The sequence below is a fragment of the Zonotrichia albicollis genome, unplaced genomic scaffold (assembly GCF_047830755.1).
Source record: "Zonotrichia albicollis isolate bZonAlb1 unplaced genomic scaffold, bZonAlb1.hap1 Scaffold_83, whole genome shotgun sequence".
In the NCBI taxonomy this organism is placed as follows: domain Eukaryota; kingdom Metazoa; phylum Chordata; class Aves; order Passeriformes; family Passerellidae; genus Zonotrichia; species Zonotrichia albicollis.
The window spans coordinates 795610-810090 of NW_027428460.1; the positions used below are offsets into that span (position 1 = coordinate 795610).

General features: G+C 34.4%; 2 protein-coding genes across 2 annotated transcripts in view; both read left to right on the forward strand.

The window, feature by feature from the left end:
- Positions 1-2566, forward strand: part of LOC106630511 (ATP-dependent DNA helicase Q4-like) — a 43579-nt gene extending 41013 nt beyond the window's left edge. The window contains exon 13 of the mRNA XM_074534341.1: positions 2502-2566. Coding sequence (XP_074390442.1) covers positions 2502-2566 — 65 coding nt within the window. The remainder of the gene's footprint in view (positions 1-2501) is intronic.
- A 3126-nt stretch (positions 2567-5692) lies between these two features.
- On the forward strand, positions 5693-13934 carry LOC141728042 (uncharacterized). Its single transcript, XM_074534342.1, has 3 exons — positions 5693-5713; positions 11912-12835; positions 13015-13934. The coding sequence occupies exons 1-3, from the start codon at positions 5693-5695 to the stop codon at positions 13159-13161; spliced, it is 1092 nt and encodes a 363-aa protein (XP_074390443.1). The 3' UTR covers positions 13162-13934.
- Positions 13935-14481: the final 547 nt, after the last annotated feature.

Here is a 14481-nt window from a genome sequence, read left to right on the forward strand (position 1 = left end):
TGAAATTTAACCCAAATATTCCGAATTTATTTCCCCCAAATTCTCCAAATTTTTCCCCAAATTTTTCCCTAAAATTTCAAAAAAATCCCAATTTTTTTTTTCCCTAATTTTCCCCATTTTCTGCCTCAAAAATTCTCTTTTTTTCCCAAATTCCCTTGAAAAATCCCTTTTTTTTCTGCAATTTTCCCCAATTTTTTTGCCATTTATTTACCCCAAAAATTCCAATTTTCTCTCATTTTCCCCCACAATTTTCTCCCAAAAAAATCAAATTTTTTCCCCCGAATTCCCTCAAAAATTGCCATTTTTTTCCCTGATTTTTTCCTAAACTTTGCTCCAAAATTTTCAATTTTTACTTAAAACTTATTCCTGAAAAAATCCAAATTTTTGTATTTTTCCCCCTCAATTCCCTGAAATTTTTGGCTGAATTTCCCAATTTTTTCCCCAATTTTTTTCCAATTTTTCCCCAAAAATTCCCTTTTTTTTTCCCCCAAAATTCCCATGTTTTTCACCCAAAAATTCCCATTTTCCCCCCAAAATTCCCATTTTTTTCCCCAAAATTGCCCCGAAATTTACAAAAAAAAATTTTCTTTTTCCTCATTTTTCCCCTAAATTTTTGCCAAAATTTCTCCCAATTTTTCCCCAAAAATTCCCAATTTTTTCCCCAAAAATTCCCATTTTTTCCCCAAAATTGCCCCCAAATTTACAAAAAAAAATTTTATTTTTCCCCCAAATTTTGCCAAAATTTCTCACAATTTTACCCAAATAAAATCCAAATTTTTCTCTTTTTTCCCCCTTAATTCCCTGAAATTTTTGGCTGAATTTCCCAATTTTTTCCCCAAAGTTTTGCCAATTTTTCCCCCCATTTTTCCCCCAAAATTCCCATTTTTTATCCCCAAAAATTCCCATTTTTTTCCCCAAAAATTCCCAATTTTTCCCCAAAACTGTCCCCAAATTTACCAAAAAAAATTTTTATTTTTTCCCTAAATTTTGCCAAAATTTCTCCCAATTTTTCCCCCAAAAAATCCAAATTTTTCTCTTTTTTCCCCTCAATTCCCTGAAATTTTTGGCTGAATTTCCCAATTTTTTCCCCAAAGTTTTCCCCCCATTTTTCCCCAAAAATTCCCATTATTTCCCCCCAAAAATTCCCCTTTTTTCCCCCAAAATTCCAAATATTTTCCCCAAAAAATCCAAATTTTTTCCAATTTTATTCCATTTTTCCCCTCAAAAATTCGATTTTTTTTTGCATTTTTGCCCCTAAATTCCCCATTTTTTCACCCAAAATTTTGACCAATTTTCCCAATTTTTACCCCAAACTTACCCCAAAAATTCCAAATTTTTTTCTCATTTTTCCTCTTCAATTCCTGAATTTTTACCCCAAAAAATCCAAATTTTTTCCAGATTTTTTTCATTTTTTCTCCCCAAAAATATTCGGGGTTTTTTGCATTTTTTACCCAAAATTTTCCCCAAGTTTCCCAATTTTTACCCCAAACTTACCAAAAAAAAATCCAAATTTGTTTCTCATTTTTCTCCTTCAATTCCTGAATTTTTTCCCCAACTTTTCCCCAAATAGGCCAATTCTTTTCCCCAAATAAGCCAATTTTTTTCCCCATTTTTTCCCCAAAAATTCCAAATTTTTTTCTCACTTTTCCCTTTCAATTTCTGAATTCTTTTCCCCAAAAAATCCAAATTTTTTCCAATTTTTTTTCATTTTTTCCCCCAAAAATTCAAATTTTTTCTCATTTTTCCCCTTCAATTCCTGAATTTTTTCCCCAAAAAATCCAAATTTTTTCCCTAAAAAATCCAAATTTTTTTCCCATATTTCCTGCCAAAAATTCAATTTTTATTTCATTTTTCCCCCAAAAAATTCTATTTTTTTTGCATTTTTGTCCCATTTTTTCACCGATTTTCTCCATTTTTTTCACCAAAATTCTCCATTTTTTTTGCTGAATTCCCCAAATTTTGAATTTTTCTTCCCAATATTTTGATTTTTTAGGAATTGAAACCCTTCTGACCCCGTCCTGTCCCAGCAATTCCTCATTGCCCCAATTTGCACCCTAAATTTACCAAAAAAATTCAATTTTTCTGCATTTTTTCTCCTAAATCCCGGCCAAACTTGCACCAAATTTTCCAGTTTATTTTCTGATTTTTCCCCAAAATTTTGCCCAAATTTCCCAATTTTTACCCTAAAATTTCAAATTTTTTCCCTTTTTTTTTCTCCAAATTTCCCCCAAAAATTCGATTTTTTTTTGCATTTTTTTACCCTTCAATTCCTGAATATTTTCCCCAAAAAATCCGAATTTTTTCCCTAAAAAACCTAAATTTTTACCCCCAAAAAATCCAAATTTTTTCCCATTTTTTTCCATTTTTCCCCTCAAAAAATTCAAAAAAATTTTTTTTGCATTTTTGCCCCTAATTTCCCCATTTTTTCACCAAAATTCCCCATTTTTTTTGCTGAATTTTCCAAATTTTGAATTTTTCTCCCAATATTTTGATTTTTTTAGGAATTGAGACCCTTCTGACCCTGTCCTGTCCCAGCAATTCCTCATTGCCCCAATTTGCACCCTAAATTTACCAAAAAAATTTAATTTTTTCTCCATTTTTTCCCCTAATCCCGGCCAAACTTGCACCAAATTTTCCAGTTCATTTTCTGATTTTTCCCCAAATTTTCACCCAAAATTTTGCCCAAATTTCCCAATTTTTACCCCAAAAATTCTGAATTTTTTCTCATTTTTTCCCTTTCAATTCCTGAATTTTTTCCCCAGAAAATCCAAATTTTTTACCATTTTTTTCCCCAGAAATTGGATTTATTTTGCATTATTTACCCTTCAATTCCTGAATTTTTTCCCCAAAAATTCCAATTTTTTTCCCTAAAAAATCCAAATTTTTTTCCATTTTTTCCCCAAATTTCCCCCCAAAATTTCGAATTTTTTTCCATTTTTGCCCCTAATTTCCCCATTTTTCACCGATTTTCTCCATTTTTTTTGCTGAATTTTCCAAATTTTGAATTTTTCACCCCAAATATTTTAATTTTTTAGGAATTGAGACGCTTCTGACGCTGCTGAGCAGCTCCCGGGGGATTTCCTGCAGCTCCTGCCCCCGGTCCTGTCCCGGGGTCAATCCAGGACGCGGTCCGCTCGGTGAGAATTCCCAAAATTCCCCAAATTTTCCCAAAATTTCTGGAATTCTGGGGGTGGCCAAAGGTCCTGGGGGTGAAAGGGAAAATTTGGAGGAGTTTGGGAAAAAAAAAGGGGGGAAAATCGGACAAAAATTGGATTTTTGGGGGGATTTTGGGGGAAAATAATTCGAATTTTTTTGGGAATTTAGAGGAAATTAATTTGAATTTTTTGGGGGAAATTTGGGGTAAAAATTGGGAAATTTTGGGGTAAAAAGAGGAAAATTTGGGAAAAGAATTTGGGAAAAAAAATTTGAATTTTTAGGGGGAAATTTGGGTAAAAATCAGGAAATTTTGGGGGAAAAAAACCGGAAATTTAGGAAAAAAATTTGAGTTTTCTGGGGATTTTGGGGAAAAAAAATTAAATCTTTGGGGGAAACTTTGGGGAAAAAAAAGAGGGAAGTTTGAGGAAAAAATTTGAATTTTAGGGGCAATTTTAGGAAATAATTTGAATTTTCTGGGGCATATTTGGGGGAAAATAATTTGAATTTTCAGGGGATTTTAGGGAAAATAGTTTTTATTTTTGGGGGGAAATTTGGGGGGAAATTTGGAGGAGTTTGGGGAAAAAAAAGGGGGAAAATCGGAAAAAATTGGATTTTTGGGGGAAATAAATTGATTTTTTTTGGGAGAAAAAAGGGGGAAAAATTGGAAAAATTGGGATTTTTAGGGGGATTTTAGGGAAAATAATTTGAATTTTTAGGGGAATTTTAGGGTAAAAATCGGGAAAAAAGATTGGATTTTTAGGGGGGTTTTGGGGAAAATAATTTGAATTTTCTGGGGGAATTTTGAGGGAAAAAAGTTGAATTTTTAGGGGGATTTTAGGGAAAATAATTTGGATTTTTGGGGGGATTTTGGGGAAAATAATTTGAATATTTTGGGGGGAATTGGGGAAATTGGGAAATTTTGGGGAAAAAAGTTGAATTTTTTGGGAGAAAAAAATCAGAATTTTCAGGGGGTTTTAAGGTAAATAACTTGAATTTTTGGGGGCAATTTGGGGTAAAAATTAGGAAATTTTGGGGAAAAAAGAAAAATTTGGGGAAAAAATTTGAACTTTTAGGGGGAATTTGGGGAAAAAAATTTGAGTTTTTAGGGGGATTTTAGGGAAAAGAATTTGAATTTTTTGGGGGAAATTGGAGCAAATTTTGAAATTCATGGGGAAAATTTTGGGGTAAAATTGGGAAATTTTTAGGAAAATTTGGGGGAAAACCTGGGAAAGTCTGGGACAGTTTGGGGTAAAAATGTGGAAAATTTGGGGTAAACGGAGCAGAATTTGGAATTTTTGGGACGAATTTGGGGGAAAAAATTTGAATTTTCTGGGGGAATTTTGGGGGAAAATTTTTGAGAAAGTTTAGGGAAAATTTTGGGGTAAAATTGGGGAAATTTGGGGAAAATTTTGACAAGAAATTGGGAAATTTTATTGGAAATTTTGGGGAGATTTTTTGGGAATATTGGGCATTTTTTTTTGAAAATCTGGGAAAATTTTGGGGCAAAAGTGGGAAAAGTGTTTTTGAAAATTTTGGGGTAAAATTGGGAAATTTTTTTGAAATTTTGAGAATTTTGTGGTGAAATTGGGAAATTCTTTGGAAACTTTGGGGTAGAATTGTGAATTTCTTTCAAATTTGGGGGAAATTTTGGGGCAAAATTGGGAAATTTTTTTTGAATTTTGGAGGAATTTTTAGGGCAAAATTGTGATTTTTTTTTTAATTTTGGGGAGAAATTGGGAAGTTTTTTGGAAATTTTAGGGAAAACTTTAGGGTAAAATTGGGAATTTTTTTGGAAAATTTGGGGGAAAACTGGGAAAGTCTGGGACAATTTGGGGCAAAAATGTGGAAAACTTGGGAATTTTTTTGGGAATTTTGGGGAAAAAATTTGAATTTTCTGGGGGGAGTTTGGGGTGAAATTTTGGGAAATTTTTTGGGGAAAATTGGGAATTTTTTTAAAGAATTTGGTGGAAAGATTGGGAAAATTTTTTGGAAATTTTAGGAAGACTTTTGGGGTAAAATTGGGAAGTTTTTGGGGAAGTTTTTGGGTTAAAATTAGGAAAATTTTGGGAACTTTTGTGGGTAAATTTTGGGTAAAATTGGGAAATTATTTGGAAATTTTGGGGTAATATTGGGAATTGTTTTTTGAATTTTGGCGAAAGTATTAATGTAAAAATTGGGAAACTTTGGGGGAAATTTTGGGGTAAAATTGGAACATTTTTTTAAATTTTGGGGTAAAATTGGGGAGTGTTTTTTGCCATTTTAGGGAAAGTTTTAATGTAAAAATTCGGGAATTTTGGGGAAAATTTTGGGGTAAGAAAGGAAAATTTTAAAGAAAATTTGGTGGAAAATTGGGAGAAAATTGCAAAATTTTGGGTAAAAAAAATGAGAAAAATCGGAAAAAATTTTGTAAAAATTTTGGAATTTTTGTTGATTTTTTGCAGGTGCCCTCCCCTGGCATTCCTGCTGTCTCAGGGCTCCTCAGAATTTCGGAATTTCGGGATCTCTGGAATTCGACGCCGTCGCCCTGAGCGACGCCATGGGCTGGGAATTCGCCAGGGTCAGGGAATCCATCAAACGCGGTGCAAATTCCCAATTTTTGGGAATTTTTGGGAAATGCTTGGAATTTTTTTGGATTTTTTTGGAAATTTTTGGTAAACTTTTAGGATTTTTGGGGATTTTTTTTATGGGGAATTTTGGGAATTTTTTAGAATTTTTAGGGAATTTTTTTGGATTTTTTTGGGGAATTTTTTTGGGAAGTTTATGAGAATATTTTTTGGAAGTTTATGAGAATATTTTTTGGAAGTTATGAGAATTTTGGGAGTTTTTTGGGAAATTTGGGGAATTTTATGGGAATTTTTGGGGATTTTTTTTTAAGTTTGGGGAAATTTTGGGAATTTTTTTAATTTTTGGGGAATTTTTGGGGGGAAATTTTGGGACTTTTTTAGGATTTTTGGGGAATTTTTTGGGATTCTTTGGGGAATTTTTTGGGAATTTTCTGGATTTTTTTGGAAATTATTTTGGGAAGTCTTTGAGAATTTTTGGGAGTTTTTGGGAATTTTTTAGAATTTTTGGGATTTCTTTGGGGAATTTTTGGAGAATTTTCTGGGAATTTTTTGGCATAGTTTTGGGAACTTTTGGAGAATTTTTGGGAGTTTTCTGGGAATTTTTAGAGAATTTTATGGGAATTTTTGGGATTTTTTTAAGTTTGGGGAATTCTCTGGGAATTTTTTGGGGAAATTTTTTGGGATTTCTTTGGGGAACTTTTTGGAGAATTTTCTGGGAATTCTTTGGGAAATTTTTTGGAAAACTGGCAATTTTTTTGAAATTTTCTGGAAAATTTGGCAAGTTTTGGTAATTTTTTGGGAAATTTTGATGGTTTTTTGTAACTTTTAAGAATTCTTTTGGGAACTTTTGGGGAATTTTTAGGAATTTTTTGGGAATTTCTTGGGAAGTTTTTGGAAATTTTTTTTCAGAGTTTTTGGGGAATATTTTGGGTAATTTTTTTGCAAAATTTTAGAGATTTTTATGGGATTTTTATGGGATTTTCTGGGGAAATTTTTGGGAATTTTTAGGAATTTTTTGGGAATTTTTTGGAAATTTTTGGGAAAACTTGGCAATTTTTTGATAATTTTTTGGGCAATTTTGGGGATATTTTTGGAGTTTTTAAGAATTTTTGGGGAATTTTTTTGGGAAGCTTTTGAGAATCTTTGGGAATTTCTTGGGAATTTTGGTGGATTTTATGGGAATTTTTGGGATTTTTTTAAGTTTTGGGAATTTTTTTGGGAATTTTCTAGAATTTTTGGGGAATCTTCTGGAGTTCTTTGGGAATTTTTTTGGGAAGTTTTTGAGAATTTTTGGGAATTTTATGGGAATTTTTGGAGATTTTTTCAGGGGAATTTTGGAGGAAATTCTGGGGGAATGCTGGGAGATTTTTGGGTCCATTTTGAGAGAATTCCATGGGAATTTGGCAAAATTTTGGGGAATTTTATGAGAATTTTGGAGTGACTTTGGGGGGATATGAAGGGAATTTTTAGAGCTTTTTCATGGGAATTTTGGGAAAAATTCTTGGGAATTTTATGGGAATTTTGGGGGAATATTGAGGGGATTTTTAGAGATTTTTCAGGGGAATTTTGGGAAAAATTTTGGGGGTTTTTGGGAGAATTTTGAGGGGATATTAGAAGAATTTTGAGGGATTTCCATGGGAATTTAATGAGAATTTTGGGGGGATATGAAGGGAATTTTTGGAGGTTTTTCAGGGGAATTTTGAGGCATTTCCATGGGAATTTTGGGAAAATTCTCGGGAATTTTGGAGGAAATTACTTGGGAATTTTGGGGAAATTCTGTGGTAACTTTATGATAATTTTGGGTGGGTATTAAGGGAAGTTTTGGAGGTTTTTCAGGGGAATTTTGAGGGATTTCCATGGGAATTTTGGGAAAATTCTTGGGAATTTGGGGGGAATTCCTTGAGAATTTTGGGGGGAATTTTGGAGAAATATTAATGGAATTTGTGGGGATTTTTCAGGGGAATTTTGGAAAAGTTTTTGGGAATTTTATGAGAATTTTGGGGGGATATGAAGGGAGTTTTTTGGAGATTTTTCGGGGAGAATTTTGAGCAATTTTCATGGGAATTTGGGGGGAAAATTTTGGGGAATTTGTAAGTATTTTGGGAAAATTTTGGGGAATTTTGGTGGGATATTAAGAGAATTTTTGGAGGTTTTTCAGGGGAATTTTGAGGGACTTTCTTGGGAATTTTGGAGGGAATTTGGGGGCAATGCTGGGAGATTTTTGGGCCAATTTTGAGAGAATTCCATGGGAATTTTGAGAAATTCTGTGGGAATTTTATGAGATTTTTAGGAGATTTTTCAGTGGAATTTTGAGGGATTTCCATGGGAATTTTGGACGGAATTTTGGGGGAATGCTGGGAGATTCCGTGGAAATTTTGGGAAAACTCTTGGGAATTTTGGAAGGAACTCTTGGGGAATTTGGGCCAATTTTGAGAGAATTCCATGGGGATTTTGGGAGATTTTTTCAGGGGAATTTTGATGAATTTCCATGGGAGTTTAGAGAAAATTTTTAGGGAATTTTGGGGGAAATTTTGCGAGAATTCCATGGGAATTTCAGGAGAATTCCAGGGGAATTTTGGGAAAACTTTTGGGGATTTTATGAGAATTTTGGGGGGATATGAAGGGAATTTTTGGAGATTTTTCAGGGGAATTTTGGGAAAATTTTTGGAAATTTGTGAGAATTTTGGGCGATTTTTCTGGGGAATTTTGAGGGATTTCCATGGGAATTTTGGGAAAAATTTTATGAATTTTTGGGGGATTTTGGAAGAATTTTGGGGGGGATAGGAAGCGAATTTTTGGAGGTTTTTCAGGGGAATTTTGAGGGATTTCCATGGGAATTTTGGGAAAATTCTTGGGAATTTTGGAGGGAATTCCTTGAGAATTTTGGGGGGAATTTTGGAGAGATATGAAGGGAATTTGTGGGGATTTTTCAGGGGAATTTTGGAAGAATTTTTGGGAATTTTATGAGAATTTCGGGGAGATTTTGGGTGAATTTTGGGGGGATATTATGGGAACTTTATGAGAATTTTGGGGGGATTCTGGGGGGATATGAAGGGAATTTTTGGAAAATTTTCAGGGCAATTTTGAAGGATTTCTGTGGGAATTTTGGGAAAATTTTTGGAAATTTTATGAGAATTTTGGGGGGATTTTGGGGGGATATGAAGGCAATTTTTGGAGGTTTTTCAGGGGAATTTTGGGAAAATTTTTATGAAATTTTTGGGAATTTTGGGGGCATATTAAGGGAACTTTTGGAAATTTTGGGGCCAATTTTGAAGGATTTCCATGGGAATTTTCCATGGGATTTAGGGAATTGGGGATTGCGGATTTTTGTGAATTTGGGATTTTGATGATTTTGCTGATTTTTGGGATTTCCTCTCCCCCCCAGGCTCTCCCCGTTTCCCCGCTCAGGTTTTCGGCCGCGACCGAAGGTTCTGGAGGCGCCTCCTGAGCCCGGCTGGCGACCGCAGAGATCCTCGGCTGGAAATGAGGGGAAAAAACCAAAAATATGTGCAGGAAAATCCCAAAAAAATCCAGGAAAAAAGCCCCAAAAATCCAGGAAAAAATGCCAAAAAACTGCAGGGAAAAATCCCAAAAATCTGGGGGAAAATCCCAAAAAAATCCAGGAAAATAGCTTCAAAAATCCAGGAAAAAAAATCTCAAAAAGCTACAGGGAAAAACCTCAAAAACTGTGGGAAAAATGCCAAAAAAATCCAGGGAAAAAAACCCCAAAAATCCAGAAAAAAATTGCCAAAAGCTGCAGGGAAAAATCTCAAAAACTGTGGGAAAAATCCCCAAAAAATGGAGGGAAAATCCCCAAAAAAGTCCAGTAAAATAGCTTCAAAAATCCAGGAGAAAATGCCAAAAACCTGCAGGGAAAAACCTCAAAAAACTGTGGGAGAAATCCCAAAAAAATCCAGGAAAAAAGCCCCAAAAATCCAGAAAAATTCCCAAAAAACTGCAGGGAAAAATCTCAAAAATCTGGGGAAAAATCCCAAAAATCTGGGGGAAAAATCCAGAAAAAAAGCCCCCAAAATCCAGGAAAAAATGCCAAAAAACTGCAGGGAAAAACCTCAAAAACTGTGGGAAAATCCCAAAAATTTGGGGAAAAAATCCAGGAAAATAGCCCCAAAAATCCAGGAAAAAATCCCAAAAACTCCAAAAATTTCAGTTCTGGAGGCGCCTCCTGAGCGTGGAGTTCCGGAGCCTCGCCCGGCTGGCGACAGCAGAGACCCTCGGCTGGAAATGAGGGAAAAAACCAAAAATATGTGCAGGAAAATCCCAAAAAAATCCAGGAGAAAAAGCCCCAAAAATCCAGGAAAAAATGCCAAAAAATTGCAGGGAAAAACCAGGAAAAACCTCAAAAATTGTGGGAAAAATCCCCCAAAAATCTGGGGAAAATTCCAAAAAATATCAGGAAAAAAAGCCCCAAAAATGTCGGAAAAACTAGCAAAAAATTGCAGAGAAAAGCCCCAAAAACTGTGGGAAAAATCCCAAAAAATCTGGGGGAAAATTCCCAAGAAATCCAGAAAAAAAAGCCCAAAAAATCCAGGAAAAATCCAAAAAAACTGCAGGGAAAAACCTCAAAAACTGCAGGGAAAATACCAAAAATCTGGGGGAAAATTCCATAAAAAATCCAGGAAAAAAGCCCCAAAAATCTAGAAAAAAAAAAAGCCAAAAACTGCAGAGAAAAATCTCAAAGTCTGTGGAAAAAATCCCAAAAATTTGGGGAAAAACTGGGGGAAAATCCCAAAAAAATCCAGGAAAAAAAGCCCCAAAAATCCAGGAAAAATGTCAAAACTGTGGGAAAATCCCCAAAAAAATCCAGGAAAAAAAGCCCCAAAAATCCAGGAAAAAATGTCAAAACTGTGGGGAAAATCCCCAAAAAATCCAGGAAAAAAAGCCCCAAAAATCCAGGAAAAAATGCCAAAAAACTGCAGGGAAAAACCTCAAAAACTGTGGGAAAAACCCCAAAAATCTGGGGGAAAAATCCCCAAAAAATCCAGGAAATTAACCCCAAAAATCCAGAAAAATTCCCAAAAGTTTTTTGGGAATTGGCTGGCGACCACAGAGATCCTCAGCTGGAAATGAGGGAAAAAACCAAAAAATGTGCAGGAAAATCCCAAAAAAAGACTGTGGCAAAATCCCCAAAAAAATCCAGGAAAGAAAGGAAAAAAAAGCCCCAAAAATCCAGGAAAAAACGCCAAAAAACTGCAGGAAAAAACCTCAAAAACTGTCAGAAAAATCCCAAAAAAACTGGGGAAGAACCTAAAAAATCCTGAAAAAACCGCCAAAAAACTGCAAGGAAAAAACCTCAAAAACTGCAGGGAAAATCCCAAAAAATCTGGGGAAAAATCCCAAGAAAATCCAGAAACAAAAGCTCCAAAAATCCAGGAAAAATTGTCAAAAAACTGCAGGGAAAAACCTCAGAAACTGTGGGAAAAATCCCAAAAGTCTGGAGAAAAACCCAAAAAAATCCAGGAAAATAGCCCCAAAAATCTAGGAAAAAAAAGCCGAAAAACTGCAGAGAAAAATGGTAAGATCTGTGGAAAAAATCCCAAAAATTTGGGGAAAAATTGGGGGAAAATCCCCAAAAAAATCCAGAAAAACCCCAAAAATCCAGGAAAAAATACCTTAAAATTCAGGGAAAAAACTCAAAAACTGTGGAAAAAAATCCCAAAAAATCTGGGGAAAAACTGGGAGAAAATCCTGAAAAATCCAGGAGAAAAAGCCCCAAAAATCCTGAAAAAATGCCAAAAACTTGCAAGGAAAAACCTCAAAAACTGTGGAAAAAAATCCCAAAAAACTGGGGGAAAAATCCAAAAAAAACACAGGAAAAAAAGGCCCAAAAATCCAGGAAAAAATATCAAAAAACTGCCAGGAAAAACCTCAAAATTTGTTGCAAAATCCCCCAAAAATCTGGGGAATAACTCCAGAAAAATCCAGGAAAAAAAGCCCCAAAAATGCAGGAAAAAATCCCAAAAAACTGCAGGGAAAATCCCCAAAAAAACTGTGGTAAAATCCCCAAAAAAAATCCAGGAAAAAAAGCCCCAAAAATCCAGGAAAAAATGCCAAAAAACTGCAGGGAAAAACCAGGAAAAACCTCAAAAATTGTGGGAAAAATCCCCCAAAAATCTGGGGAAAATTCCAAAAAATATCAGGAAAAAAAGCCCCAAAAATGCCGGAAAAATTAGCAAAAAATTGCAGAGAAAAGCCCCAAAAACTGTGGGAAAAATCCCAAAAAATCTGGGGGAAAATTCCCAAGAAATCCAGAAAAAAAAGCCCAAAAAATCCAGGAAAAATCCAAAAAAACTGCAGGGAAAAACCTCAAAAACTGCAGGGAAAATACCAAAAATCTGGGGGAAAATTCCATAAAAAATCCAGGAAAAAAGCCCCAAAAATCTAGAAAAAAAAAATGCCAAAAACTGCAGATAAAAATCTCAAAGTCTGTGGAAAAAATCCCAAAAATTTGGGGAAAAACTGGGGGAAAATCCCAAAAAAATCCAGGAAAAAAAGCCCCAAAAATCCAGGAAAAATGTCAAAACTGTGGGAAAAATCCCAAAAAAATCCAGGAAAAAAAGCCCCCAAAATCCAGGAAAAGATGTCAAAACTGTGGGAAAATCCCCAAAAAAATCCAGGAAAAAAAGCCCCAAAAATCCAGGAAAAAATGCCAAAAAACTGCAGGGAAAAATATTAAAAACGTGGGGGAAAAGTCCAGGAAAAAAGCCCCAAAAATCCAGGAAAAATGCCAAAAAACTGCAGGAAAAAACCTCAAAAACTGTGGGAAAAATCCCAAAAAATCTGGGGAAAAACTGGGGAAAAATCCCAAAAAAAAATCCAGGAAAAAAAGCCTCAAAAATCCAGGAAAAAATGCCAAAAACCTGCAGGGAAAAACCTCAAAAACTGTGGGGAAAATCCCAAAAAACTGGGGGAAAAACCCCCAAAAAAACGGGAAAAAAAGGCCCAAAAATCCAGGAAAAAATGCCAAAAAACTGCAGGGAAAAACCTCAAAATTTGTTGCAAAATCCCCCAAAAATCTGGGGAATAACTCCAGAAAAATCCAGGATAAAAAGCCCCAAAAATTCAGGAAAAAATCCCAAAAAACTGCAGGGAAAAATCTCAAAAACTGTGGGAAAAATCTGGGGAAAATCCCAAAATATCCAGGAAAAAAAGCCCCAAAAATCCAGGAAAAAATGCCAAAAAACTGCAGGGAAAAATATTAAAAACGTGGGGGAAAAGTCCAGGAAAAAAGCCCCAAAAATCCAGAAAAAAAAGCCAAAAAATTGTAGGGAAAAACCTCAAAAACTGTGGGAAAAATCCCAAAAATCTGGGGAAAAAATCCCAAAAATCTGGGGGAAAATCCCAAAAAAACAATTGGGGGAAAAACCCCAAAAAAGTTCAGGAATTTGTGCGAGAACAGCGCAACATCCACACAGAAATTTGAATTTTTATTCTGGTTTTTTTTTTATTTTATTGGGATTTTTTCTGGATTTTATTGGGATTTGATCCAATAAAGAAATGGGGAAAAATTTGTTTTATTTGGATTTTTTTCTGAATTTTATTGGGATTTAATTTGGAATTTTGGGGAATTTTTTTCTGGAATTTATCAGGATTTTATGGGGAATTTTATTTTGCTTTATCTGGAATTTATTTTTATATTTTCCAGGATTTTATAGAGGTTTTGTCAGGGTTTTATTGGCATTTAATTGAGATTTTTTAATGAATTTTTGGGGGATTTTATGAAAATTTAATCTGGATTTTATTGGGATTTTATTGAAATTTTTTGGGGAATTTTATGAAATTTTGGTTTTGACTTTATTCTGATTTTTTCTGGATTTTATTGGAATTTGATCCAATAAAGAAATGGAGAAAAATTTGTTTTATTTGGATTTTTTCTGGATTTTATTGGGATTTAATTCGGAAATTTGGCGTTTTTTACTGGGATTTTTTTTTTTAATTTATGAGGATTTTATGGGGAATTTTATTTTACTTTATCAGGAATTTATTTTGATTTTTTCCAGGATTTTATAGAGGTTTTGTCAGGGGTTTATGGGGATTTTACTGAGATTTTGGGGGGGATTTTATGAAGATTTGGTCTGGATTTTATTGGGATTTTATTGTGATTTTTTAGGGGATTTTATGAAATTTTGGTTTTGACTTTATTCTGATTTTTTCAGGATTGTATTGGGATTTGATTCAATAAAAAAATGGAGAAAATTTGTGAATTGTTTTATTGGGATTTTATTGGGGTTTGGGGGGAATTTTACATTTTTGGATGATTTTTTTTTCTCTACATTTTATTGGGATTTTTGGGAAATTTTATTGAGATTTTGGGGGGATTTTATTGGGACTTTTATTGGCACTCCAAGATTCCAATGCCCAATTCCCAAAATCCCAATCCCAAACCCCAAAAATCCCAATCCCAAAAATCCCAAATCAAATCCCAGACCCCAAAAATCCCAATTCGAGACCCCAAATCCAATCCCAAAATCCCAATCCCAGATTACAAAAAAAATCCCAATCCCAGATCCCAAAAATTCCGATTTGAGACCCCAAATCCCAATCCCAAAATCCCAAAAATCCCAGACCCCAAAAATCCCAATCCCAAATTGTCAAAAATCCCAAAATCCCAAACCCAAAAATCCCAATCTCAAAATCCCAAAAATCCCAATCCCAGGTTCTCAAAAACCCCAATCCCAAAAATCCCAAAACCCCAAAATCCCAAATCAAATCCCAAACACCAAAATTCCCAATTCAAGACCCC

Bases quoted from the DNA above. Each gene is read 5' to 3' on its own strand.
- LOC141728042 (XM_074534342.1), top strand. From the start codon at position 5,693: ATGGGCTGGGAATTCGCCAGG. The intron at 5,714-11,911 runs GTCAGGGAATCC...CGGAAAAATTAG, and splicing joins TGGGCTGGGAATTCGCCAGG to CAAAAAATTGCAGAGAAAAG. The intron at 12,836-13,014 runs CTCAAAAACTGT...GTAGGGAAAAAC, and splicing joins AAAAAACTGCAGGGAAAAAT to CTCAAAAACTGTGGGAAAAA.